The sequence below is a fragment of the Emys orbicularis genome, chromosome 1 (assembly GCF_028017835.1).
Source record: "Emys orbicularis isolate rEmyOrb1 chromosome 1, rEmyOrb1.hap1, whole genome shotgun sequence".
Classification (NCBI taxonomy): domain Eukaryota; kingdom Metazoa; phylum Chordata; order Testudines; family Emydidae; genus Emys; species Emys orbicularis.
This window is the reverse complement of record NC_088683.1, coordinates 312,941,139-312,966,519: the sequence shown is the minus strand read 5'-3', so window position 1 is coordinate 312,966,519 and position 25,381 is coordinate 312,941,139. Positions and strand designations below refer to the sequence as shown.

The 25,381-nt window shown below is 39.6% G+C and overlaps 1 protein-coding gene across 1 annotated transcript; it reads right to left on the bottom strand.

The window, feature by feature from the left end:
* Positions 1–2,394: 2,394 nt before the first annotated feature.
* SERPINE3 (serpin family E member 3) lies at positions 2,395–24,937 on the bottom strand. The gene is made up of 7 exons (XM_065397573.1): positions 24,679–24,937; positions 18,001–18,234; positions 16,147–16,344; positions 14,159–14,357; positions 13,137–13,237; positions 7,890–7,976; positions 2,395–2,504 (listed from the first exon to the last, which is right to left on the bottom strand). The coding sequence occupies exons 1-7, from the start codon at positions 24,935–24,937 to the stop codon at positions 2,395–2,397; spliced, it is 1,188 nt and encodes a 395-aa protein (XP_065253645.1).
* Between the last annotated feature and the right edge of the window lie 444 nt (positions 24,938–25,381).

The window sequence follows — 25,381 nt, the reverse complement described above, 5'->3', positions numbered from 1 at the left end:
TGTGTGCCTAACCCTCTCTCCCTTCCCAGGCCCTGCACTGTAAAGTAAAAGATTTTTTTTTTTTTAATGTAAAGTCTGCATTGGAAGTAGTGTATGTGGTGGTACTGATACACTTGTTTAGGTGAGTAGACACACTCAGGCTATGTTTACTGCAAGTGAAGGTGTGAGTGTAGCACGGGTATGCCTACCTGTGCTGTTAGCTTTAATTTAGTTAGACCGGGTGACAACAGCAGTGTAGACATGGTGGCTCAGATTAGCAACCCAAGTCCATAGTCAGAGTCCCCAGTGGGCTTGTACTCTGCTGTCCTGGTGCCAATTCCTTAACAGACTGTCTCTCAGCTGGATTATTTCTTATGGCTGCACTTCAGGCTGCTTGTTTACCTCACCACTTCAGCTTGGTAATGTAACTGATTCTGGAACCTAATTCAGTTTTTAATTTTTTGTTTAAAACTTCAGTTTCAGGAGCAGAAAATAAACCACCACTTGAAAAATAGCAGATAATGTAAAGCTTTGTGGTGGGTTGGTATTGCCTCCTCTCAGCTGACTCAGTCTTGTGAGCAAAGAACACAAATAACTGTAATACATTCTGTTGGTTTTAGCCAGTTTCCTGTTACCTTGTGATGCCAACCATTTTTTAAAAACAGTAAAAGATGCTTTTATACAGCTACAAAATAAAAGCACTCTACACAAAATGCAAAAGTAATACATTTTATTTACAAAGTTATTTGGTTAACATTTATCCGCTCTTCCTTGTGGATTTTTTTGCAAAATAATTTTAAGTATCCAGTTTTTAATAAATATGCAGTGTGCCTCAATTTCATTGAAGGAAAGATGGCTGCAGAAGGAATAAGGGGAGGGTGCATTGGACACACTTATTCTGAGGGATTTGTAACTCTTCCTATAAAAAGCACTGAGCCTGTGAATTAAAATAAACACTTCATTAAAATTGCACACACAATCAATTATGGCCTAACTTTCAAAAAGTAAATACATGTAATTGTGTACCTAATTTGTACATGCAACTGGTAGGTTAACTGTCAGACGGTCACATACATGCAAATACTGGTTTTGTGGGTCCAATTGCAGTAACTGTTGCATTTTTAAAAGTCTGTGAAATCAGTTAAGGGCCAGGTTAACTTGTTAATTTTGCACATTAGATTCAGTTGCTTATTAAAGGGTTGGCAGCTGAACAAGGAGCTTCCTTATCTTATCTTCCTAGCCTTTGGCCTAAATGTTGGCCAAAATGAAAATGGCTTTGAACTTGACCAAGTAGTAATGGGTCAAATTCATTCCTCTGTATATGTACTAGAGTTACAGCAGAGATGAATTTGGCCCATTGGCTTACTGCCTCATTAGATTCAGTAATTAACCTATGCTTTAAATCACTTAAGATATCATCCCATTTCAGTTTATCAGCTTGTCTTTTTTCTCTAGACAGAGACGTTCTGAAGTTGAATTTCAGAGAGAAAAGTGATGCTCTTAATTGTATCATACTTGGGACAGAGGCTATGTTTTCCACAGTATTTGGAAAGTGCCTAGCACATTGCAGAATATAAGTATTGGGGGGAGAGTTCCTGGGCTTTTGTTCTGTAGTGAGACCTATTGTTAACTTGCAGGTGGTAGGAGTTTGGAGCTTGCTGCCCCTCAAATAAGCCAAACATTAAACATCAGTATTTTTAATAGTAGCTTTATTTATTCTTTTCCCCTCCCCAAAGACCGACTTCTACCAAAAGCAATTGTATATTTTTACACTTTTTTGATGATAAATAGAAGGAAAAAAATGTGATTTGCTATGCTATGAATGTTTCTGATGCTATTCTGATTAGAATGCTGTTTGGTGTTTTCTTTCTTGCTCCACTTGATTTCTCTAAATTTTTATTTTACAGTCTAATTTTCATCCTATTAAGTGCATAGTTGAGTATAGTAAGTTTTAATTTTTTTGTTCAATTTGCTTAGTAAAGCCACTTTTAATACTTACAAGTAGCAACTTTCTTGCTTGTCTCGGCAAGAGACCAAGCCGTGACAGGACAGATTAGGCTCCATGCCTCTCCAAATAAGGAGATGCTTAGATTTGAGGCATAGGGGCAGGACAGGGGAGGAGAAACTTGCATTGCCCCTGCATGTGCTTTACCTTTCCATTCTTCAGATAAATGGATGTTAGTCCCCAGGGCCATCAGAGTGCCTTTGGGCACTAAATTTATGCCAAAGAAAAGTCTAACTGAATTCCCATGATTGTCAGTTTTTCTGCTTCCACTGTTTGTAGTTGAAAATTTATTCTACAGATTATATTTTTTAAGGAGTTTTATGGAAATTGAAGTCATTTTAGAGAATAGCTCCTTATTTATTTATGGGAAACACTAGTAAGATTTTTTTACTATTAGGTGAGTGACTCCTCTACTGAATAAATGAATTATGCGTACCTGTATTGGCATGCCTTAGGAAAAAGATAAAAGGTCTGTCTGCTTTGAAAATAGGAGTTCGAGATCTTTTTAATAGCACCATAGCTGCAATGCAAGAGAGAGAAAACATTCACGTGTCAGTTTCAGTTTTGCCTTCGCTTCGACAGAGCACCCTCCTAAAACACTCAGATTTTTACTACCCTAACCACCAAATTATTCATCTGCCCTTACTGTGATAAAAATAAATGTAATGTTTGTTTAACCCAGCAGAAAAAAATCTCCCCAAGTGAACGAGCAAGTAAATTTGCAAGGATGAATTACATAGGTAATGCAGTGCTGTCTGCTCACTGAGTAATTACGCTTGCTTGCCTTTGAGTTTTAAGACTCACCACTGATATTTTTTTCATTGATAGTACTAATGCCTGGTCAAGACACGACTGCACCACTTGCCCTGTTCATAACCATCTATGCATAGAGACAGAGTTTACAGTAAGTTGACAAATGACACAAATTATCCCCCTTTTGCAGATTGGAAAAACAGGCACAGAGAGATGAAGTGATCAGCCTGAGATCACACCGGAAGCTTATGGCAGACTCCTGAATTGAACCCTAATCTCCTGAATCCCAGTGCAGTGTCTGAACTATAAGACTGCTTCCTCTCTGCAGTTATTTTCTTACTATCTATTTAACTTACATTTTTAAAGTTATAAAAATAAAAACCCTGTTTAAATATTGCTAGGGCTGTCAATTGCAGTTAACTCACGTGATTAACTCAAAAAAATTAATTGTGATTAATCGCACTGTTAAACAATAGAATGCCAATTGAAATTTATTAAATATTTTGGATGTTTTTCTACACTTTCAAATATATTGATTTCTATTACAACACAGAATACAGTATACAGTACTCACTTTATAGTATTTTTATTACAAATATTTTCCCTGTAAAAATGAAACAGTATTTTTCAATTCACCTCATACAAGTACTATAGTGCAATATCTGTATCATGAAAGTGTAACTTTGTTACATAACTGCACTCAAAAACAGAACAATGTAAAACTTTAGAGCCTACAACTCCACTCAGGTCCTACTTCTTGTTCAACCAATTGCTAAGAAAAACAAATTTGTTTACATTTATGGGAGATGCTGCTGCCTGCTTCTTTTTACGTCACCTGAAAGTGAGAACAGGCGTCTGCATGGCACTTTGGTAGTGGGCATTGCAAGGTATTTACGTTCCAGATACTCTAAATATTCATATGCCCCTTCATGCTTCAGCCACCATTCTGATGCTTGTTTAAAAAAAATAATGCATTAATTAAATTTGTGACTGAACTTGGGGGAGAATTGTATATCTCCTGTTCTGTTTTACCCACATTCTGACATATATTTCATGTTATAGCAGTCTCGGATAATGACCCAGAACACTTTCACTGCAGATTTGACAAAACGCAAAGAAGGTACTAATGTGAGATTTCTAAAAATAGCTATAGCACTCGACCCAAGGTTTAAGAATCTGAAGTGCCGTCCAGAATCTGAGAGGGACGAGGTGTGGGGAATGTTTTCAGAAGTCTTAAAAGAGCAACATTCAGATGCGGAAACTACAGAACCCAAAACACCAAAAAAGAAAAAAATCAACCTTCTGCTGGTGGCATCTGACTGAGATGATGAAAACGAACATGCGTTGGTCCGCTCTGCTTTGGATCATTATTGAGCAGAACCCATCATCATCATGGACGCATGTCCTCTGGAATGGTGTTGAAGCATGAAGGGACATAGGAATTTTTAGCGCATCTAGCACGTAAATATCTTGCAACGCTGGCTACAATAGTGCCATGCGAATGCTTGTTCTCACTTTCAAGTGACATTGTAAACAAGAAGCAGGCAGCATTATCTCCTGCAAATTGTAACCAACTTTGTCTGAGTGATTGGCTGACCAAGAAATAGGACTGAGTGGACTTGTAGGCTCTAAAGCAGGGGTGGGCAAACAATGGCCCGGGGGCTGTATCCGGCCCTTCAGACATTTTAATCCGGCCCTCGAGCTCCCGCTGGCGAGCAGGGTTGGAGGCTTGCCCTGCTCCGGCACTCCAGCCAGGGAGCAGGGTTGGGGGCTTGCCTGCTCCACACATGCCATGACTCTGCATGGCTCCTGGAAGCAGGGGCATGCCCCTGCCCCAAGCACTGCCCCACAACTCCCATTGGCTGGGAACTACAGCCAATGGGAGTTGCAGGGGTGGCACATGTGGGCGGGGCAGCGTGCAGAGCTGCCTGGCCGAGCCTCTGTTTAGGAGCCAGAGGGGGGGGGGACATGCCGCTGCTTCCTGGAGCTGCTTGAGGTAAGCGCCACCCGGAGCCTGCACCTCTGAACCCCTTCTTCCCCCCAATCCCCTGCTCCAGCTCTGATCCCCCTCCCGCCCTCCTAACCCCTTGGTCCCAGCCCAGAGCACCCTCCTGCACCCCCAGCTGGAGCCTGCACCCCCCCATCTCAACCCCCTGTCCCACCCCAGAGCCCCCTTCTGCACCCTGAACTCCTCATTTCTGGCCCCACCCCAGAGCCTGCATCCCCAGCCAGAGTTCTCTTCCCCTCCCGCACCCCAACCCCCAATTTTGTGAGCATTCATGGTTTGCCATACAACTTCCATACCCAGATGTGACCCTCGGGCCAAAAAGTTTGCCCACCCCTGCTCTAAAGTTTTATATTTTATTTTTGAATGCAGTTTTTTTTACATAATTCTACATTCGTTCGTTCAACTTTCATGATAAAGAGATTGGACTACAGTAATGGAGGAGTTGAAAAATACTATTTCTTTTGTTTTTTTTACAGTGCAAATATTTGTAATAAAAATATAAAGTGAGCACTGTAAACTTTGTATTCTGTGTTGTAATTGAAATATATTTGAAAATATAGAAAACATCCAAAAATATTTAAATAAATGGTATTCTATTATTGTTTAACAGCCTGATTAATCGCAATCAATTTTTTTAATCGCTTGACAGCCCTAATAATTGCCCAAATGCGTTTCTAGGTAGCTAGGTAGTGTAACTAATACACTGACTAAAAATTAACACATTTGTAGGCTTTTTAGGATAAAACCATTTGCCAAAAATAATTTTAATCCAAGATATATATTAAAAATAGTTTACAAATCTAGTTTGATTAGAATGATTTCCTTCTTTCTCCCACAATCTAATTATTTCCAAATTTTTCTTTGCAATAAAATGTATGACTAGATGTTCCACGGTTTTAAGTAACCAGATCTTGTACAATTGCATATAGCTATAAACATGTTAAAACCAGCCATGACTGCTCTAGCAATGGAGTACAGGAGTAAGAGAAGAGAACACCTTGGTGGCTAAAGAGAAAGTTAACCAGGTAGAAGACAGTGTGATAGTGTTTTTGCCATTGTTCTTTTCTATCAAGCTGACCACATTTGGGACAGTAGAGTAGAGGAAAGCAGATGGCATTACCCTGAATATGTGCAGTGCTAAGTTTACAAATATTCTGGTACTGGCCTGTTTGCTCTCTGCTGCCTCCACATTTGAAAAATCAAATGCACAACTACAACATGGGGAATAATTGGGTAGGTGATAGTACTGCTGAAAAAGATCTGAGGGTTATAATTCATGACAAATTGGATGAGAGTCAGCCATGTGATGCAGCTGCAGAAAAGACTAATATTCTGGTGTGTATTAACTAGTGTTGTAAGTAAGACACAAGAAGTAATTGGCACTGGTGAGGCCTCAGCTGGAGTACTGCGTCCCATTCTACACACCACATGAGGATATATGTGGACAAATGGCAGAGTGTAGAGAAGAGCAGCAAAAATGGTGAAAGGTTTAGAAAATGTGACTTATGAAGAAAAGTTTAAAAAGGGGGGGGGGCACCTGTAGTCTTGAGAAAAGAAGACTGAGGGTGAACCTGATAAATCTTCAAGTATGTTAAGGGCTGTTAAGAGAACAATGAACAGTTATCCATATTCACTGAAGGTAGGATAAAAAGTAATGGACTTAATCAGCAGTCAAGGAGATTTAGGTTAGATATTAGGAAATACTCTAACTTTAAGGGCAGTTAAACTCTGGAATACGCTTCCAAAGAAGGTTATGGACTCGCCATCATTGGAGGTTTTAAAAACCAGCTGGACAAATGCCTGTCAAGGGATGGTGTAAGTATAATTGATTGTGCCACAGTGCAGGGGGGTGAATTTGATGACTTCTTGAGGTCCCTCCAGCCCTATATTTCTATGATTCTATGACAGATTACCTTCTTACTCTTCCAGCCCTTCCTGAACACCACCTCTATTTCTGAAAAGCAGTTCTTTTTAGTGGGCCTGCTCCTGCTGAAATTAATGGAACTTCTGTCATTGACTTCAGTGGGACTAGGACCGGGTGATATGTCTGCTGATTGCAGTTATATTTAGTCTTTGATATGTAAACATTATAGGATGACTTCTATCTTCTGTAGGGGATTTTATTGGAAACATTACAGGTATGTTAGTTTACCAATAAGGATGAGAATTTAAGTCAAGGAACTCAACCTTTGTCTCCACAGCAAAGTTAATTATATAGTGTGCATATGGACACTAGCATCAAAATAATGCTACCACAGACATATTGAGCCAGATCCTTAAGTGTGGTTGAGCAATGCTTAGCACTAGATACAGGGGCCTGGTCTACACTGGGGGGGGGGGTGGGGGATCGATCTAAGATATGCAACTTCAGCTACGAGAATAGCATAGCTGAAGTAGACGTATCTTAGATCAACTTAGAATCACTTACTTCGCGTCCTTAACTTTAACATTATTGTAGTGCTTTCCTCAAAACACTGGCTCTGTAAGCCAAGCGTGAAAGGTCAGTTGCCAGGGGCATCATCTCAGAAAAATTGGGAGAGAGTGACAATGTTGTGTCAGCACATAGAACATTATACATGATTATATTATATCCTGCAAAGTTGGGGGGAAGGAGGGGAATAGAAGACATAATGGAATATATTGACCTATTAAAAATAGGGGTGGAGGAGGCAGTAACGATGCTCCTTGCCCCACAGCAAATGACGCCTGTCAATTGCCTTTCAATAAAGTTACTTGAGCATAATAGAAGGTTTGAATAAAAAAAAGATGTTTTGGGGTCCTGGTAGTTCAACGCTTGCTAATCTGAAAAATAGGTGTTTGGGTTTTTCTCGGACTATCCCATGTTCTGAGACTAAACTTGAAAAGGAAAATGTTTTAAGAAAGTTATGAGCAACTGAAAATAGGAGGTAGAATGGAAATGGTTTCTTAAACATTTCTTTTCTTCATCAAAGCACATAGAGGTATGTTTAACTTTGGAGTTAATGGGGCTTCAATAAAGCACATTCTTGTGTGCCTGGCTGAATAGGGATGGATTTAAGCACGTGTAAATTCCTTGTTAAATCAGGGCCTTTAATTATAATATTTGTTGCTGCTATGATATGGCTCAGATGCAAAACATTACTGAAGTTTGTATGTCTGATTTACCTGTAGCTCCTGATGCTTTCGTACCTTCTTCTGTCACTTCAATCTTTGCTTTATGAATAGCTTCTGAAATGTAAAGCCCGCCTTGCTCTAACAAACCAACCAAAAGTAAGTATTAATAGTTATTTGTTTGTCATTGTAAAATCAACACAACCCAGTTGAAAAAAAATTGAGCCACTTCTATCTTAGCTTTTCTCTTATACTGCTTCTCATTCTCATAGTATCGGAACTCCTAAAATCCTGTAGATACCAGACATTTAATCCAGGGTAGGTAGGACAGTTTTTGTTTGAATTATTAAATTCAGAGATGAATTTAGACCAGTTAGTTAATTCCTCTTGCCTAGCTCTGATAGGATGTATTGGATATTAAAGAGAACAGATAATGCATTTTATCTTAACCAAAAATGTCTGTAAATAGAATTTTCAAAGACAATTTCGGAATAATGATCAATAATGATCAAAATAAACACATCTCCACTGCTGTCAAAACCCTTTAACCTGTGTAGTTCATTGGTGACTTCTTAGGACATTCAGAATTTACAGAATGACTGCAGTTAGAATTCTTAATACACTTTTACCAGCACTGTTCACAATGCGATCAGTTTGTGGAGTTACTAATTGCAGGTATTGTTTCTAACACTGCTAGACAAACAGCAGCACACATCAGAATATTTCCAACAAATGGCACTTATTTCTACCAAAAACAAATGCTGGTTGTAAACACTGCAATCTCTCCTTTAACCTTTTCTCTCATTTAATTTTAATTATTGTAAACTATTTACAAAATGGCATTAACTAAAAAAAAAAAAGTTCAATTACTTTGTAAAATTAGTCCAGTTTTTATGGACTGGTTAGTTTTCCAGGTACTTTGCTGCAATAATGTAAAGTAATAACCTGCTGACTACAATCTAGCCTGGGTCACCCGGGGTTGTGAGTTCAATCCTTGAGGGGGCCATTTAGGGATTTGGGGCAAAAATCTGTCTGGGGATTGGTCCTGCTTTGAGCAGGGGGTTGGACTAGATGACCTCCTGAGGTCCCTTCCAACCCTGATATTCTATGATTCTAACCTTTCCTTTTGTCACAGATGTCTTCCACCGATCTCTTTCCTCCATGATGTTAAAATACATTTTCTTCAAAAAGATGGTGGGGAGAGAAACTTGTCTGCTTGGTGAGATTTGATTTACTCTGCTTGTCTGTTTACAGTGTAAATGTGTTGTAGGGAGGTGGTCTGGAGGAATGAGCATGGGCTTGGGCATTGGAAAAGTGTGACTTCTAATCCTGACTCTGACACCGTGTAGCATTGGGCAAGTCACTTTGTGGGCCTGTGCCTCTGTCTCCCCATCTGTACAATGGGGATAGTATGACTTATCTTACAAAGGGGGGTTAGGAATTAATCAATTAATAATATTTTGCTAATATAAATACTAAGTAAAGTAACCACTTGTCGTTTGGGAGGCAGTGGGATAGTGGTTAGCAAGAACAGGACACAGAAGCATAACATCTGGGTTCTGTTCCCCTGCCTATCACTGGCTTGCTGTGTGACCTTAGACAAGTCACTTGACTTTCTTCATGCCCCCATTTTCCCCATATGTGAAACAGCAATAATAATGTTTTCCCAGCTTTTTGAGATATGGTTTGAAGTTCTTCTATAGAACACTACTACCAATATAAATTATCTACAGTAGAACCTCAGAGTTACAAATGCTTTGGGAAAGGAGGTTGTTCATCACTCTGATATGATGGTAAAGAAACGTTCTTTCAAAAGTTTACAGCTGAACATTGACTTAATACGGCTTTGAAACTTTACTATGCAGAAGAAAAATGCTGCTTTCCCTTTATTTTTGTAGTAGTTTACGTTTAACACAGTACTGTACTGTACATGCTTTTTTAATTATTATTATTATTATTATTATTATTATTTTGTCTTTGCTGCTGCCTGATTGTGTACTTCCGTTTCCAAATAATGTGTGTGGTTGACTGCTCAGTTTGTAACTCTGGTGTTCAGAACTCTGAGGTTCTACTGTATTTGTTACGGTTTGAAACATATTCTTCATACTCAGACAAGTTATTGGCTCAGTGCCAGAGTAATGAAGTGAATTTATATGGCCTGTGATATACAGAAGATTAGACTAGATAATCTAATGGTCCCTTCTGGGTTTACAATCTGTGAATGTTATTAAAGGTGAACTGATCCATATAGTGTTTTTCAGCAGCCTCACCAGTATTACAAACGCTTAACAGCTGATAAAGCCTGTATCTCCACAGACAACTCACTGATTGGACAGTTCTAAACATTTGTGGTTGTCAACCTGAAAGTGCAATAGCTATAAAAAGATTAAATAACTATATAACTTAAATATAGGTCAAGTACCACATGACCATAGGGTTCCACATAAAATTCTAGGTCTGGTTAGGGCTGTGCTGCAATTAAGTGTTGTGGTATCATCTACATCAAGCTATTTTACCATGTATAAATGAGCACATCAAAATTGATTTAAAACCAAATAAAGCCAAAAAATGTCACAGCTCTACAACAATTAAGAGAACATCTGCAGGGAAATGTCATTGTCATGATTGCTAAAGAATTTTTTTTTTTCACTTTAGTAGCAGCCATGAACAACTACGGAGGAGAACCTAGTCTAAAAGTTATCTGCCTACTTTATGGAGAACAACATCCGAAGGCTAGTAAGAATAGGAGACTGATTTCTGTCCCCCTGTCTGCCAATGGTTTGCTGTCTGACCTTGAACAAGTCACTTAACCTTTCTTGTATCATTCACGCCAAGAACCTTTTGACACTAGAATTAGTTGAAAGATGCAACCAACCCACTATTGTCTGGTCATCTATTTTAAGAATTTTGTTTTAAAAAGTTATTGGGCTAAATCCTGATCTGTTATGTCAGTGTGTAAATCTGGAGTAACTCCAGAGATGTGTAATGAACAGAGTTTTTACAGAGTTATACTGATATAACAGATCTGAATCTGGCTGCTATTCTCTGAATAATCATTTTGCATATGTGTAAGGCAATGGGAATCAGGCCCACTGTCTTCCTAGAGAGGAACTGCACTGCAACGCAGCTTATAAGCATGGGACAAGGTTTAAGGGATAAGATAGCATACAGTCTTTGTTTGCTTCCTTCCTGTTCTTTCATCATCATGTACCCACCATGTAGACAACACTTGGGTAAAACTTCAGAGAGGAACCATCCAGAGATTCCAGCTGGCAGGAGCAGGAACAGCCACTGCAGGGACCTTCAGACATTGACCAAACTTTCTACAGGTTTGACTGGACTTTCTCTGCCCAGTGCTCATTGGCTGTTTGCTCTAACCCTCCTCCTACCCATCCCTCACGTCATACCTGCCCCTCTTACTCCCTTCTCTCCTGACCTGTCCCCTTCACTTTTCTTTCCACTTAGCTTCTCCTTTCCTAACTAACCCTCTTCCCCCTCCCCACCACAAAACGGTGGAACTAAGTGCCCTTTGCTACAATCACATTGTTCACTCTGCTTGTGTATTCTACCCACTCCCCCACACTGTGTCTATCTTGTCCAGTTAGACTGTAAGGTCTTCAGGGCATGGATACTGCTACTCAGTGTTTATACAGCATCTGGCACAACAGGGCCCCATTCTTGGTCAGTCCTTAGGCACTACTGTAATAAACGTGATTAATAACACTGAATTAAATGCTGAATTCTATTGGTAAGTGACCAACCAGTGGTTTAATCTTTCACTAATTCTAGTAGTCCGTAAGATTTCTTGGTATGAATGGCAACTACCGAGTGTGTTGGGAACAATGAACTAATGCTGGGTCAACTAAGCAATCCAAAGAAACTCCCACAAAAACATGTTGAGCAGGAAGAATCACTGGTAAAACAAAATAGAGCTCTGAGAAAAGTGACACTTAGAGTGCTGAGGATAGTTCTGTTTCTATCAGAACAGTAGCTTCCCCATTCCATATTTATTATTGTGGGTAAAAGTCAATTGCACTGCTTTTCTCCTTTGTGCCTAATCCTGCGGGTCAACTCAGAATTATACCGGGCGGGAGGAGACAGGGAAAATAAAGACACCCTTAAATAATATAACAGGGAAAATTTGAGAAAAAGTGCCACTCACATTTTTCTTAATCAAAAAGCACAATGGGAGTAAGTTATAAACAGTACAATAGAAGGTCCCCAGTATGCCTTGGTCCATTGTAGTTCATCCTCCTTAAGCACTCATCCTAACTAAATAGCTCTTATACATATTTATAATGTGAACCGTCAGTGAACTTTAGTCAGCATATTAACACCTCATTTCTAATTAACAAGGCATTCTATGCAATTAATGATCACATTATAATGAACACATGCTCAAATTTAATAGGAGGTAAAAAACAAAATCTGTGCCATGAGCTTTGTCCCATGGAAGCAAACTTCAACCAGGAACTTCCTCTAAAGCAGTTTCCACTGTATCAGAAGATGTTCTTGTGGCTATGCCTCCATTTCATGACAATCACACACTGACCAGAATCATATTAGAAGGCTGAGAGTCTCACCATAAAATCTCCATTTAAGAGTCTTTGAATGCAAGTGCCCAAATTGGAATTGTTTACCTTGCTGGAAGTGATATATGTCAGTCAAAGCACATGGACAGTTATGGAGTCTTTTAATATTCAATCAGGATAAAACTTTCCAGTGAGTAGAATAAGATCAGGTTTTTTGAGACATGGTAGTTAGTTTCTATCTTAACAACATGTGGTCTTGGGATATTGTGGGCTGGGTATTATGTTGATTGTTGGCTTGCAGGACAGAAACAAAGCGAGATTACAGGCATGCGTAAAGGTTGTTTGCGTGAGTGACATCAGGACGCAGAATAGAGAGGCCTGTTGTTGTTACACCAATGTCACTTGACTGTGGCATGGCTATTTAGAACCAGTAATAAGTGCTTGATCTGCAGCGATCCTTGTAGACTTCAGCCGGCACCTAAGCAAACACATTCCAGCAATGTTCTGTCTCACTGGCTTTAATCTCTAAAAAAAATTTTCCCCACCACCAGATTTTGCTTAACCTAAAATGCAGTAGTTTGAAATAAATTTCAATTCTACAGTAGCTCAATGGAATCTGGATTGTTTTTAATGTTCATGGAGTCAGAAGTAATTAATTAATTAATACAGAAGGATCAGTTCTCTTGAATCAGTCAAACAAATATCATATAAACATCTACAATAAATCTATACACGGAGTGATCATTTCCTATATAGGGAATAATCTTACCTGAAATACCTTTAAAATCAGCCTCAGTTGGATCAAACATGTCTGTAATTCCCAAGGCAGGTAAAACCATTTTTAAGTCAAAGTGACTTTGAATTCTGAATCTAAAATTAACACAGTAGATTTCATTTAAATATATACATGAACTTTGCATTTGCCCCCATTTGTGCTTTCTTTTTTTAAAAATTGTAATACATTTGGTTGTAGGTAGGAATGCATCTGCAAAACATTAGCTTGGAAAAAGAACATTAATGCACAAAACATTTTTTGGTGTTTCATTAGCATGGGGAATGTATTTCTGGAGGTATGTAATAAAGCTTTTCTGTGCTGATTGATGTGCTAAGTACATCCAGGAAATGCCCTCCCTCTTTTGCACCCAGATGGCACATCCTAACGTTCTATTTGTTTGAAAAATACTGTTGGGGTCACGTGCAAATTCTGGCAATAGTGAAGGGCTGGAGTGATTGAGAGTGTGAACTTGCCCTGTACATAGAAGAAATGCAGTGATTGGTGATAGTTGCTGGAGCGCCATTTAATATTTCTAATATTAAAAACACATAGTAAAATACTTTTAAATATTTAGACAATTTTTCTTAAAGTTTTCTTTATGAAGCAAAAAAGCAAGAATGGGCACAAATAATTTTCTTCCCTTTGTATATTTTTAAAGCGTTATTGTACCCCAAATAAACCCCAGGGTGGCAGGACTCAGGCTTTGGTCCCCCCTCCTGGGGTCATGTAGTAATTTTTGTTGTCAGAAGGGGGTCGAGGTGCAATGAAGTTTGAGAATACCTGGTCTATAAGATACGTATAGTATTTGGCATTCCCGAGCCCACCTCTCCTGGCTAAAGGGTGCTTTGCTGTGCTGATCATGTGATCAGGAGACTGGAGTTGAAAGTGTCCTACTAAATGGACAGATGTCCTTTATATCATTGGTTATGCCTATAATAATGTACACAACACAACTCTGACAATAAAAGATACGGTTAGAGGATGGCCAGGCCCTTGAGAAGGAGAGTGTCACTTACCTAGGTAGAAAAATATCCATCTTCATTCTCTTTAAGCTGTTGGCCCAAACAGTAATGATTTTAGCTGAGAGGTGTGACTCAATCTGGGACAGAGATGTCCTCCTATCACTGGGAAGCACCACAAACATGCTGACTGTCTCCCCCAGATAAGGCAACTCGGCTACACCGAACCGCTCCAGCGATGCGGTGTGGAACTGACCTGCGGGTTTGAAAACATAATCCTTGGCATCACTCAAGGGGAAAAAGCAGTTCTGAGGAACTAGGTGGCTCGAGGAACTAGTACGAGGATACAGAGCCTTTCACCACTAAGTCAGTGGCTTGAATACAGACCAGGTTGTTAATAAATGAAGATCACTGGCTCACGTGAACTGAGTTAATGGTCTCAATCCACTTCCGAGCAGACAAGTGACCACATCGCACATTTGCTAATACAAATAGCTCTCTCGGTAGCCAGTCCAGTGGAGCATGGTGATTGAGCTGTCTTCTCACCCTAATGATACTCCCTTTGGGTCAGGGCTGAGGAACTTTGGTGAGAGTGCGTGAGTTTACAATGTGACTGGTCTTATGACAGCGGTTTTTGAATAAATAGATGACTTCATTCTCCAGCTCTTTCAATGTAGCACCTTTCAGCAGAACTACACTAGAAAAGAAAAAGCAGCTCCTGTTTGACTCATTGGGCAAAGTACTTCTCAATGCGCTCATCCATACACCCAAATCAATAGCACAGGTTAAGCTGCTTTCAAGAAGCACACAGCTTTATTGAACTACAAAGCTTTTAAAACCTGTCAAATTCAGACAAAAATCTTTAAACCTATAACCACAAAAAAGGATACAACTTAATGGACCTTCAAATGAATAATTGCTTAGGGAACAGGGTACAGCATCTATTAATGTAGGTGTCATTAATATTAACTAGTTGCTGACTGTGTCACATACATGCATATAAAACTTTTTGCAGTACAATATCACAGCCCTGCTAAACCTCCTTTAAGGAGCCAGTGTTCCAATGGAATAATGGTATGTCCAAGAACAACTCCTGCAGTGGTCAGCACAGAGAAGGCATTAAATATAGCAGCTGGTGCTTTAAGAGTAGAGGTGTTTGGTTTTTTTTGACTCAATGATCATTCGTTCTATTTTGACAGATTTCAGAGTAGCAGCCGTGTTAGTCTGTATCCGCAAAAAGAACAGGAGTACTTGTGGCACCTAATTTGTTAGTCTCTAAGGTGCCACAAGTACTCCTGTTTATTCGTTCTATTTGCAGTCTCACAAATACTGGGGTGTAACCATAATGTTTATATAAGTAATTGGCTGCATATCATTACAAAATGTCAGTAAGGTTTAGTTGGTAGTGCTCATTAGTTCTGAAAATCATGGGTTCCAGTACAGCAGTAGGATTTAGATTCCGACCCAGTGTAGCCTTTGCAATATGCACGAGAGAGGGTGCTGCACTGTTAATAACACTTTTCTGTCCAGGAGATGTTAAAATATCAACTGTCCTTTCTGTCATCCTCAAATGGCTCTCCAGGCGAAGAGATCCCACACTTTTCAGATTGAGCAGGGAAAAATCCCAGTGTTCTGCTCAACATTCCATCTCTCAATGAGAGTCCAATCCTGCTCCCACTGAAGTCAGCGGAGTTTTGCCATTTACTTCAGCGAGGGCAGGTTTGAGACCTAAAACAAGATCTCATGTTCAAGCCTATGATACTGTAGGGCATTACTGGCTCCTACTTTCGTCTTCAATCATCATTAAACTACAGTATCTATCTCAGGAGAAGTTTGGATAGAAGCATAATACACTCACAGGTTTTATATGTCAGAGAAAAGGTCTATTTCTGAGCTATTATATTTTGGTGTTTTTCCAAAGCGCTTTCCTCCATGTTTGTGCAGCACCTAGCACATTGCAGGCAGTGCTGGAAGTAAATAAATTAAAAATGTATGTAGTTTACAATATTGTTTCATCTGTCAGACATGGCATGAAAAGTAGTTACCATAATTGACTTCAGCCGTGTGGTACATTGTGGGCACTTTCAGGGTGACGCCCTCCGCAGTGGTAAAAGGCAAGGACTGAGTATCTGCGAAAGAGAATTTCTTTTGCCACATGCTTTTGAAGTACATGGTGCTCACCACAGCCATCTGAGTAAGTGGTGAACCAACTGTATCCAGATGTATGCAGTCTGCTTCTCCACCTGCATAAGAAAAGGAGAAGAATTTTATATATATATACACACACACACACACACACACACACACACACACACACACACACACACACACACACTAATCCTGCATATCTCTCTCTCTCATTTTTTAAGTGACATTATACATAGGACCAAATTATCAGATTATTTTTTTCAAACTCTTCTGAATCCTTTTGTCCTGATGTGCTACACAAGTGGCCAAGTCACAGAGGAGAGCATTCTACCTGCAACAAATAGGGTCAGGCTGACATCCGTTTCATACTTTTGTTCATATTTGAGCTCAGAAAATTAGTGTATCCCTTACTTTTTCTTGGCAGAGACTTAGGAGGTTTTTCACCTCTGTCTGCAGCTTGGGGCCTGGGTCACTTGCTGGTTTGAACTAGAATAAATGTTGGAGTCTCTGTAACTTGAAATCTTTAAGTCAAGATTTGAGGACTTCAGTAATTCAGCCAGAGGTTAGGGATCTATTACAGAAGTGGGTGGGTGAGGTTGTGTGGCCTGCAATGTGCAGGAGGTCAGACTAGATGGTCATGATGGTCCCTTCTGACCTTAAAATCTCTAAGAAGGGTAAATTTTTAGTCTTAAATGACTGCATAACTGCGTCTAGCAGTAATGAAAAAAGTGTGGCTAAATCTATGTGCAATAAGTTGAACGTGAAATTATGCCCAGAGACTCTGGTAGTGTCAATGATAGAAAAGAGGCCTAAGGCATGGTTGTGTCCTCGTTGCCATGAAATAAGGGCTCTAGTGTGAAGTTTTCTAACTGATCATGCCATTTTATTCACCTCCCTACTATGAAAGCCATTGGCAGTGTCAAAAAATATAGGAAAATTTTATCAAAGTGCGAGCTGACATTGTCAACAATGTTTCCTTGAGCAATCAATTTCTATCATAAAGTCCTATTATAGTTCTGTTGAGGAAGATAGAGGAGACTTTTCAAGAGCAACTAGTATCAACTTCAACATGCATGTTTAAAATCACATTAGTTATCTGCTAATCAAGTTGATAGCTAAATCCATTCCTAGTATAACTTGTGCAAAATCAGTGGCATGAACCAGTGATTAATTTGGCCCAGTGATTCTAATGGCTTACAGTCAATTTTTCATTAAGATTGGATTTCGTTTCATTAAACTTCCTGGTCATGTAAAGGAATAAAGTTAGCTAATTTCATCTTCTATTTTCACTGTACAAACTAATGGGTCAATACTACAAAACACCTACTACTGAGTTTACTGGAAGTATTCATTGTGGTGAATACTACACTCAGTGATAGCTGGGAGAATTTGGCTCTAGCTAATTATTCTTAGAACATCCCTGCGAGGTTGATGATATTAGCCCCATTTTACAAAGCAAGGGACTAAGGCAGACTGGTTAAGGGCTTGATCCCATAATCCTTTACTTAGGTACCTAGACTTACTGCAGTCTTGCCCAAGGTTATGCGGTGAGGCAATATCAGAGTTGTGATTAGAGCACAGACATTCCTGGTTCCCAGTCTTGTGTTCAAGACTGCTAAACTATGCCTTTCTGTAGAAAGCATAGACTAAACATTACTACATTTGGTATGTAGAGTGCTAACTGCTGGTATCTGTACAGTTTTTATTAGTACAGTTGGGTCCTACATAATCATCTCTATTAGTTATTTTACCTTCAGTGTTACCGGTAACCCATTCATTTATCTGTGCAGCAGTGCTGTTAGGCTCACTGAAGTTGATTTTTTGCAGGCTGCTGTTTGCCCAGAGTGCAGTATGTTCAATGAAGTCAGGAGACAGGTGAACTCCAGCTTGCACAAATAGGGCACATGCCAGCTGAACCACAGGGCCTTGGCTAGAGTTGGTCACTTCTTCGTACCCGGTATGTAAGAAGTCCTGCACTTTTGGATCTGCCAGACCGGAGAAAAATTCCATGCTGTAATTCTCATGTTGAACTTAAAATAGCAAAAATAAAGTGTTAATGATCATTCATTGCCGAGAAAATTGTCAGCACTTAACAAATAGCAATGGACCATTTCTTCCTATGTGATTGCAACAGCTGTTAACATAATAGGGTGTCAATGCTGATTGGGCCCTCTGGATGCTACAACAATGTAAAGTAATTCAAAATTCAAGTATGTGAAACTATTAGTGAGGCGGAGACTATTGCCTAGGGATACTCTGCAGTACGTTGTACATACCGAGAGCTTTCTGTAGCAAAACACAGATGACATTAATAGAAAGAACAAAGGTCCACCAATGTTAGCTCCTCCCTCACTGCAATCACAGGAAAATGACTGTGTGGCCATGATCACTTAATTCTAAGGGATGAACCCTGCTCGCTGCTCCAGAGGAAAGTGAAGAAAGCCTAAGAGGTACCTTCCAATATGCCCTGGTGGAAAAATTTCTTCCTAATGTTAAATTTGGCTATTATTTTCACTCTGTGCATGTGAGCGAGAATCACTGTAACTACAGATCTAATCTAGGTGTACGTGCAGGTGCCCTGGCTGTTCAGGTAACTGCCCATCTTTTTCATAGGAAGTTGAAGAGAATTCAAAACACTGATTAAATTCGGAGGGAAAAAAAGCCTCTCTGTGTATTTAACCCAAGCTCTGTAGTGTTACTACTTACAGCTGTATGATAGACATTACCTTGGAAATTGCTATATTGTGGCTGCACTAAGTAGTTGACCTTACATCACATTCTATTTGCTCTTGTTTTAAAAAAATACTCTTCTTCTTTGGGGGCCGCTGTATATCCCCATTTATGTCTTCTGCTGTGAGAGTTGAGCTGCCAAACTGTATAACACAGCTGTAGCCACTTGTGGGAGGAGAGGTGGGGAAATACAGTAGTGCTTGTGCTAACATGACATCTTTGGCTCCATCTATATAAGATAGGGCATCCCCCATCCATCTCAGTTCCTTCTCTGCTGCCAGAGACCTAAACAGAACTCTCTTTTTATTGTTCGTTCCTCCATCAGCCCTTTTGGCCACAGCTTTGCACTGGGAGCTCATGTTCAGTGGTTTATCCAGCACAACCCACAATTCTTTTTCAGTCTCATAGACTTTAAGGCCAGAAGGGACCATGGTTATCTAATCTGACCTCCTGCACATTGCAGGCCACAGAACCTCACCTACCCACTCCTGTGATAGACCCATAACCTGTGGCTGAGTTACTGAAGTCCTCAAATCATGATTTAAAGATTTCAAGTTACAGAGAATCCACCATTTACTCTAGTTTAAACTTGCAAGTGACCTGTGCCCCATGCGGCAGAGGAAGGCAAAAACTTCACTGGGTCTCTCCCATTCTGACCTGGGGGAAAATTCCTACTGGACCTCAAATATGACAATCAGACCCTGAGCATGTGGACAAGACCCACCAGCCAGACACCTGGGAAAGAATTCTTTGAAGTAGCTCGGAGCCCTCCGCATCTAGTGTCCCATCGCCAGCCACTGGAGATATTTGCTAATAGCAGTCACAGATTACATGCCATTGTGGGCAGTCTCATCGTACCATCCTCTCCATAAACGTATCAAGCTCAGTCTTGAAGCTAGTTAGGTTTTTTGTCCCCACTGCTCCCCTTGGAAGGCTGTTGCAGAACTTCACTCCTCTGGTATTTTGAAATCATTGTCTAATTTCAATCCTAAACTTGTTATATCCATTTATTCTTGTGTCAACATTGCTGCATAACTTAAATAACTCCTCTCTCCCCATGGTATTTATTCCTCTGATGTATTTATAGTCACTGCTTTCCAGGATGGAGTCCCCCACCTGGTAAGCACAACTCACAGTCTTTGTTCCTAGATAGATGCATTTACATTTAGCCATATTAAAACTTACATTGTTTGCTTGGTAAGATGGACACAAGCAAAGCCAGATTGCTCTGTACCAGTGATCTGTCCTCCCACAATTTTTGTGTCATTGCAAACTTTATCAATTCAAACTTTGTTTTCTTCCACATCATTGATAAAAATATCAAATAGTGTAGGGCCAAGAACCAATCTCTGTGGGGCCCCCAATGGTAACACATCTGCTCAGTGATGATTCCCTGTTTACATTTACATTTTGAGACCTAGCAGTTAGCCAGGTTTTAATCCATTTAATATGTGCCATGTTCATTTTATATTGTTGTAGGCTTTTAATCAAAATGTCATGCTCAGCCAGGGGAGTCCTGTTTATACTTAAGTATAAACATCTTTTAACATCTAACAGCACACGTCTCTTTTTGCATCTATCTCTATTATTACCGGGGTGGGACTAAGCCCCCTGGAAGATCAAACAGATTATTTGTTGCCTTTGGGGAGAGGTATAAGGGGGAGCCTATTAGTAACAAGCTCTTTCCCACTTGATTAAGAGACGTATTGGACGTTGTTACTTCTTCACCAGAAAACCAGTACACTTGACTAGGGCCACAGTTGCCTCTGTAGCTTTTCTGAGCTAGGTTCCTATTGTAGAGATTTACAAAGCAGCTACATGTAGTTCTGACACACTTTCACTAAGCCCTAGTCGTTGGACTTGGTATCGCGCGGCAATGCTTGTGTGGTAAGGCAGTGTTGCAGTCTGCTTTTTCCTAGAACTCCTTGCCCGCTGTTCTCTGATGGTGGCACCACTTGCTAAGCTCCCATTCGTGGGAATTCACAAAGGCTCTCAAAGAAGAAAGTTAGTAACTGCTGTTCTTTAAGAGTTGCCTCTGTGCAGTCACACTACCAACCCACTCTCCCATTTGTCTCAGCATTCTTCATATTTCAGGACTCCCCAGGCTAGGGAGAAGGAACTAAGGTTGTCGGGGAGGTGCACTTCCTTTCAAAGATGGAGCCTATGATGTCATTCTAATAGGAGAGTGCTACTGCACCACCTGTGGACATGGCTTTATTGTACAGTTCTGGAGCTCGACACTAGAGGCACTAGATAAATATGAAGGCATAGAGGCAACTCTCGAAGAACAACAGTTTTCAATAAGTAACCCTTCTTTTATACATTCTTGGTTTTGGTTTGGTCACCATAAAGTTTTTGAAGTCTTAAAATACAATACTACTTTGCATCTAAATTCATCTAAAATCTATAAGAACAAGGGTGTTATTAGAAGCATTAAAATACAATCCACTAAGCTTCATTTTATCTGTAAGAGGAATGTTGGGGGAGGGAAAACTCTGGAGCTTCCCCTTCTGGAATTTTCCCTAAATCATTCTGTTGAGAGGACGCACACACATGATTGATGCCCTTGAATCTCAGATTTTGGGACTGTGCTGGAAGCACAGCACTGTCCTTAAAGAAGCCCTTTGCCTCTACATTGGCTCCGGGACCTCCTGCTCTCCCCTCAAATGGAGACATGGTGCCAACACTTCCTCTGCCAGCAGCTGTTTCCAGAATCCCTTCTGAAAGTGGGAGGGTGTCCACTGCAACAGGGAGGGGAGCCTTGAGCTGCACTGATTTCTCCATGGAGTTAAGGGCGGGCGATGATGTGCCCAACCTTCTCCTGCCCTATACAACAGCCCAAGACCCTGTGGAGTGTCCTCTGTGGAGTCGGGTAGAGGAGAAGGATGCTGCAGAAGTGGTGATACCCAGCCTACCCCATATAAAGAAAAGGAGAGATCCTGGGAGACAAGCTCCCCCTTGAGCTTAACACACAAAATCAACTTGCATAAACCTAAAATACACTTAGCAGGCCACTGGCATGTCCAATTTGACTTTATACAGAGATTTTGCTTAAATTTATTATTACAGAATCTAAAACCACTAGAAATGTGTCAATGAAATTCTCTGTTAACAAATTCTAATTGAAACAGGTTTTTATTTTGTAAATGGATTAACATCCCCCTGAAGTGTTTGCAACTTAAACACAGCAGCACTTGGCTAGTGCAGGAGAACCTGGGACAGTGATTGGCTTGAATTAACTACAAACAAAAATGAACATTACTAGCTTCTTTACCACTTTTCAAAGGGGGAGAAATCCAAACAGGAAACAAACAGCATAAATGGGGAAAAGCAAAGTAGATTTTTCAAAATATTCTTCCCATTTTAATAAGCAGAGGTGGGGTTTATTATTATTATTTTATTTCATTGTGGTATAGCAGTGCCTAGAGACCCAATGGAAATAAGGGCCCCATTGTGTTAGGCACAACTACAAACACATAATAAGCAATCCCTGTCTCAAAGAGCTTCAGTCTAATTGGACATGACAAAGGGTGGGAGGAGAAACACAGGCATAGACAGCTGAAGTGACTTGCCACTTGTTAATAGCAGAATCAGGAATAGAACCTAATTCTCCTGATTGCCAAACCTATGTCCTATGAACAGGATCCTTCTGCCTCTCAGTGAGGACATTTTAAGTATATGGGGCCAAATTCCAAATTGGCCAGTTTACACCACCCGAGAATCCACTAAATGATTTTTAACCTAATGGTGTCCCTTTAATAACCTGCATGAAGACTAATACAGCTTAGTGTTAAAACTTAGCTCTGTTACTCTTTAAGGGGAAAATATTGAACTCCTTGAACTGATGTCAAGAAGAATCAGATATTTTTTAGGTGTAAAGTGCCTTTCTCATGTGTTTTGCATTAGTATATTAGTGTTTGGCAAGCTCCGATGTGGATGTAAGAACTCAAAGATGGTAAAATAAGAAGCAGATGTTATATGAGATGCAGTATCCTCAGCTTGTAACCTTAGTAACAACAACAATCTTAGCTAACCAAAGTTCTGAATTTTTACTTGGAGGCTAGTTCAAAACTGCTTTCAAATATTTTATTTGATATTTATTATTCAGACAGACAAATCTTTAGACATTATTTTGCTCAAACAGCCTGTGCTAGAACAGATATTAGAAAAGCTGCAGAACATTAAAAGAGGTTATTAAAGCCAGGGAAAGCTGATTCTCCCTAAAGAGTGATTGAACTTTCAATGGATACTGATGGCTATCGAGGTAGTTTTTGCCAGATTGGTGCATTTTTGTACCACATCCCTCATTATAGTTAAAGGCAGAGCTACAAAAATGTTCGCACCAAAGTATAATAGAGGAATGCAGTTTTCTATCTGCTATGTATGTCAGTGAGTTGGTTTTACTCATCTCAAGGAAAACGTTTATTTGATCTATTTCTGCTGCATTTAGCCAAACATGCCATTTGGGGAAACAGGTTTTCTTTCTTTCTTTCTTTCTTTCTTTCTTTCTTTCTTTCTGGAAGTTCATTGTTGCTGCAGATTGGTCATAGTTGCCATTCTGATTTATTTTCACATTAAACACAAGTAAGTTTACCTGAAGTCAGAAACCTATGTGGTTTGTGATGTATACAACTAAAACTAATGCCAGCCTTTCCTCAGGGATATGCCGTTTTGTTAACTTTATCCACAGCACGGAAGGAAGGAAGGAAGAAAAGCATTGAAATAAGTAATAGGTTTCACCAATCAGTGGAAAACCTCTTTAGTGCTATTTGTCACTTTTTATATGGATGGGACTATTGCCTTAATTTCATTATCTAGTCCATTTTCTAAAGCTCTCTCAATAATTAAGTCCCTAAGAGGCAAGATGTATGGCAAACAGCAAGGTACAATTCTTACATAAATGAGTATTGGTTAAAAACGACTTGATTGAATTGTAGCAAAATGGCATCATTGCAAGTAATACCTTTGTTTGATAGGGTATTTGTGCTGTAGATACTGTGTGTGAGAGGCAGAGAAAATATATAGCACATATAGGTTTTTTTCTGTATATAATAGCTGGATTGAGCTGGAATGGTTATTTTTGAATACCAATACTTTACAGAAAGGCAATAATGACTAAGTAAGGTTACAGAACACAACATAGCAATCTCTATACATTTTAACTTTTGCCTTCATGTGATGAAAATAAATGTCATGCTTAAGAATACTGATCGCTCTAAAGCTGGCACAGTATGTATAAGCTACAAATTTTGAAGATGAGACAGTCACCTGTTTTCTATAACCAGTGTGCAGATCATGAAAAATAGCTATGGATATATTGTCAGATGGTAGGATTAATCTTTGGTTAAAATGGAAAGAAAATCCTGAGAATCCAACATTAGTTTAGCTGGAGTTACATGTTCCTTCCAGATCTTCATTTTTTTAATGTAGTTGTTTTAAAATGCAGTAGAAAGAGTGAGCACTGCTCAGAAAGAAGTAGGAAGAATACATACATATCAGCTGGTTGAACAGTTCCTACAATTCAGTCAAATATGGAAAAAAACAATGCAGTATGAACTCTTACAGATCTTGTTAATTAGAAAGAAGTTTAGCTTGATTGTGCAATTGCTTTCTCATTAGTCAAGGAAGCTGTAGTGTGAATTTATGATATAATGCAAAGCAGTTATTGCTAAAAAATAATTTGTCAAAGAGCAAATTACCGTGGATGTTGTATCCAAGAGCATTTTCCAGCTGCATAAAGGTGTTTCCTTGAGCTCCAAACTGCAATAGCCCCAAAGAAATGGACACACTTGCTGGTGCAACTATCAAGTTAGTTCTGTTCTCTGGTTCTGCTAATCGCTGGTAGAGATTGATGTCAAATTCAGTTTTCAACTCCTTTAGCTCATCATAGAGGTCACAGCTTCCACTGGTTAAGAAGCAAGAGTACAGAACGAGCACAGTGAAGACAAGGGGCAACATGAAGGCACACTATGGAATATCTCCCCCGGATAATTACACCTGTAATTAACAATACGAACAGTCAGAAAATGATAGGGAGGGATGACGTGTGAACTATTGCTTTACATGCTCATTAAGCTGAGACTTACCATGGAAACAAATACTGGTAAAAAAACTACCAAGGCACAGTCCAATTGATGTCATGCATAAGGAAAATATCTTTGGACACTGATGTGCTTTCACCAGCTAACAATGTACAGTCTTCAAGACCACAGCCAGTATAGCAACTCTCATTTGATGGTTGACCATTACAATACACGTGACCCAGATATGCACCCACAAAAAAATGATTCATACTCCGTGGTGTAAAAAGCAGCTTTCCAGCGTATTAACTACCTGTTCAATTCTGATTTTGATTCCTTAATATTTATTAAGCTACAATTTTGACCCTTGAGTGCTTACAGG

Bases quoted from the DNA above. Each gene is read 5' to 3' on its own strand.
- SERPINE3 (XM_065397573.1), bottom strand. From the start codon at position 24,937: ATGTTGCCCCTTGTCTTCACTGTGCTCGTTCTGTACTCTTGCTTCTTA. The intron at 18,235-24,678 runs GTAATTTGCTCT...CCGGTCTGGCAG, and splicing joins TCTTGGATACAACATCCACG to ATCCAAAAGTGCAGGACTTC. The intron at 16,345-18,000 runs GTAAAATAACTA...TTTCTTATGCAG, and splicing joins GGTTACCGGTAACACTGAAG to GTGGAGAAGCAGACTGCATA.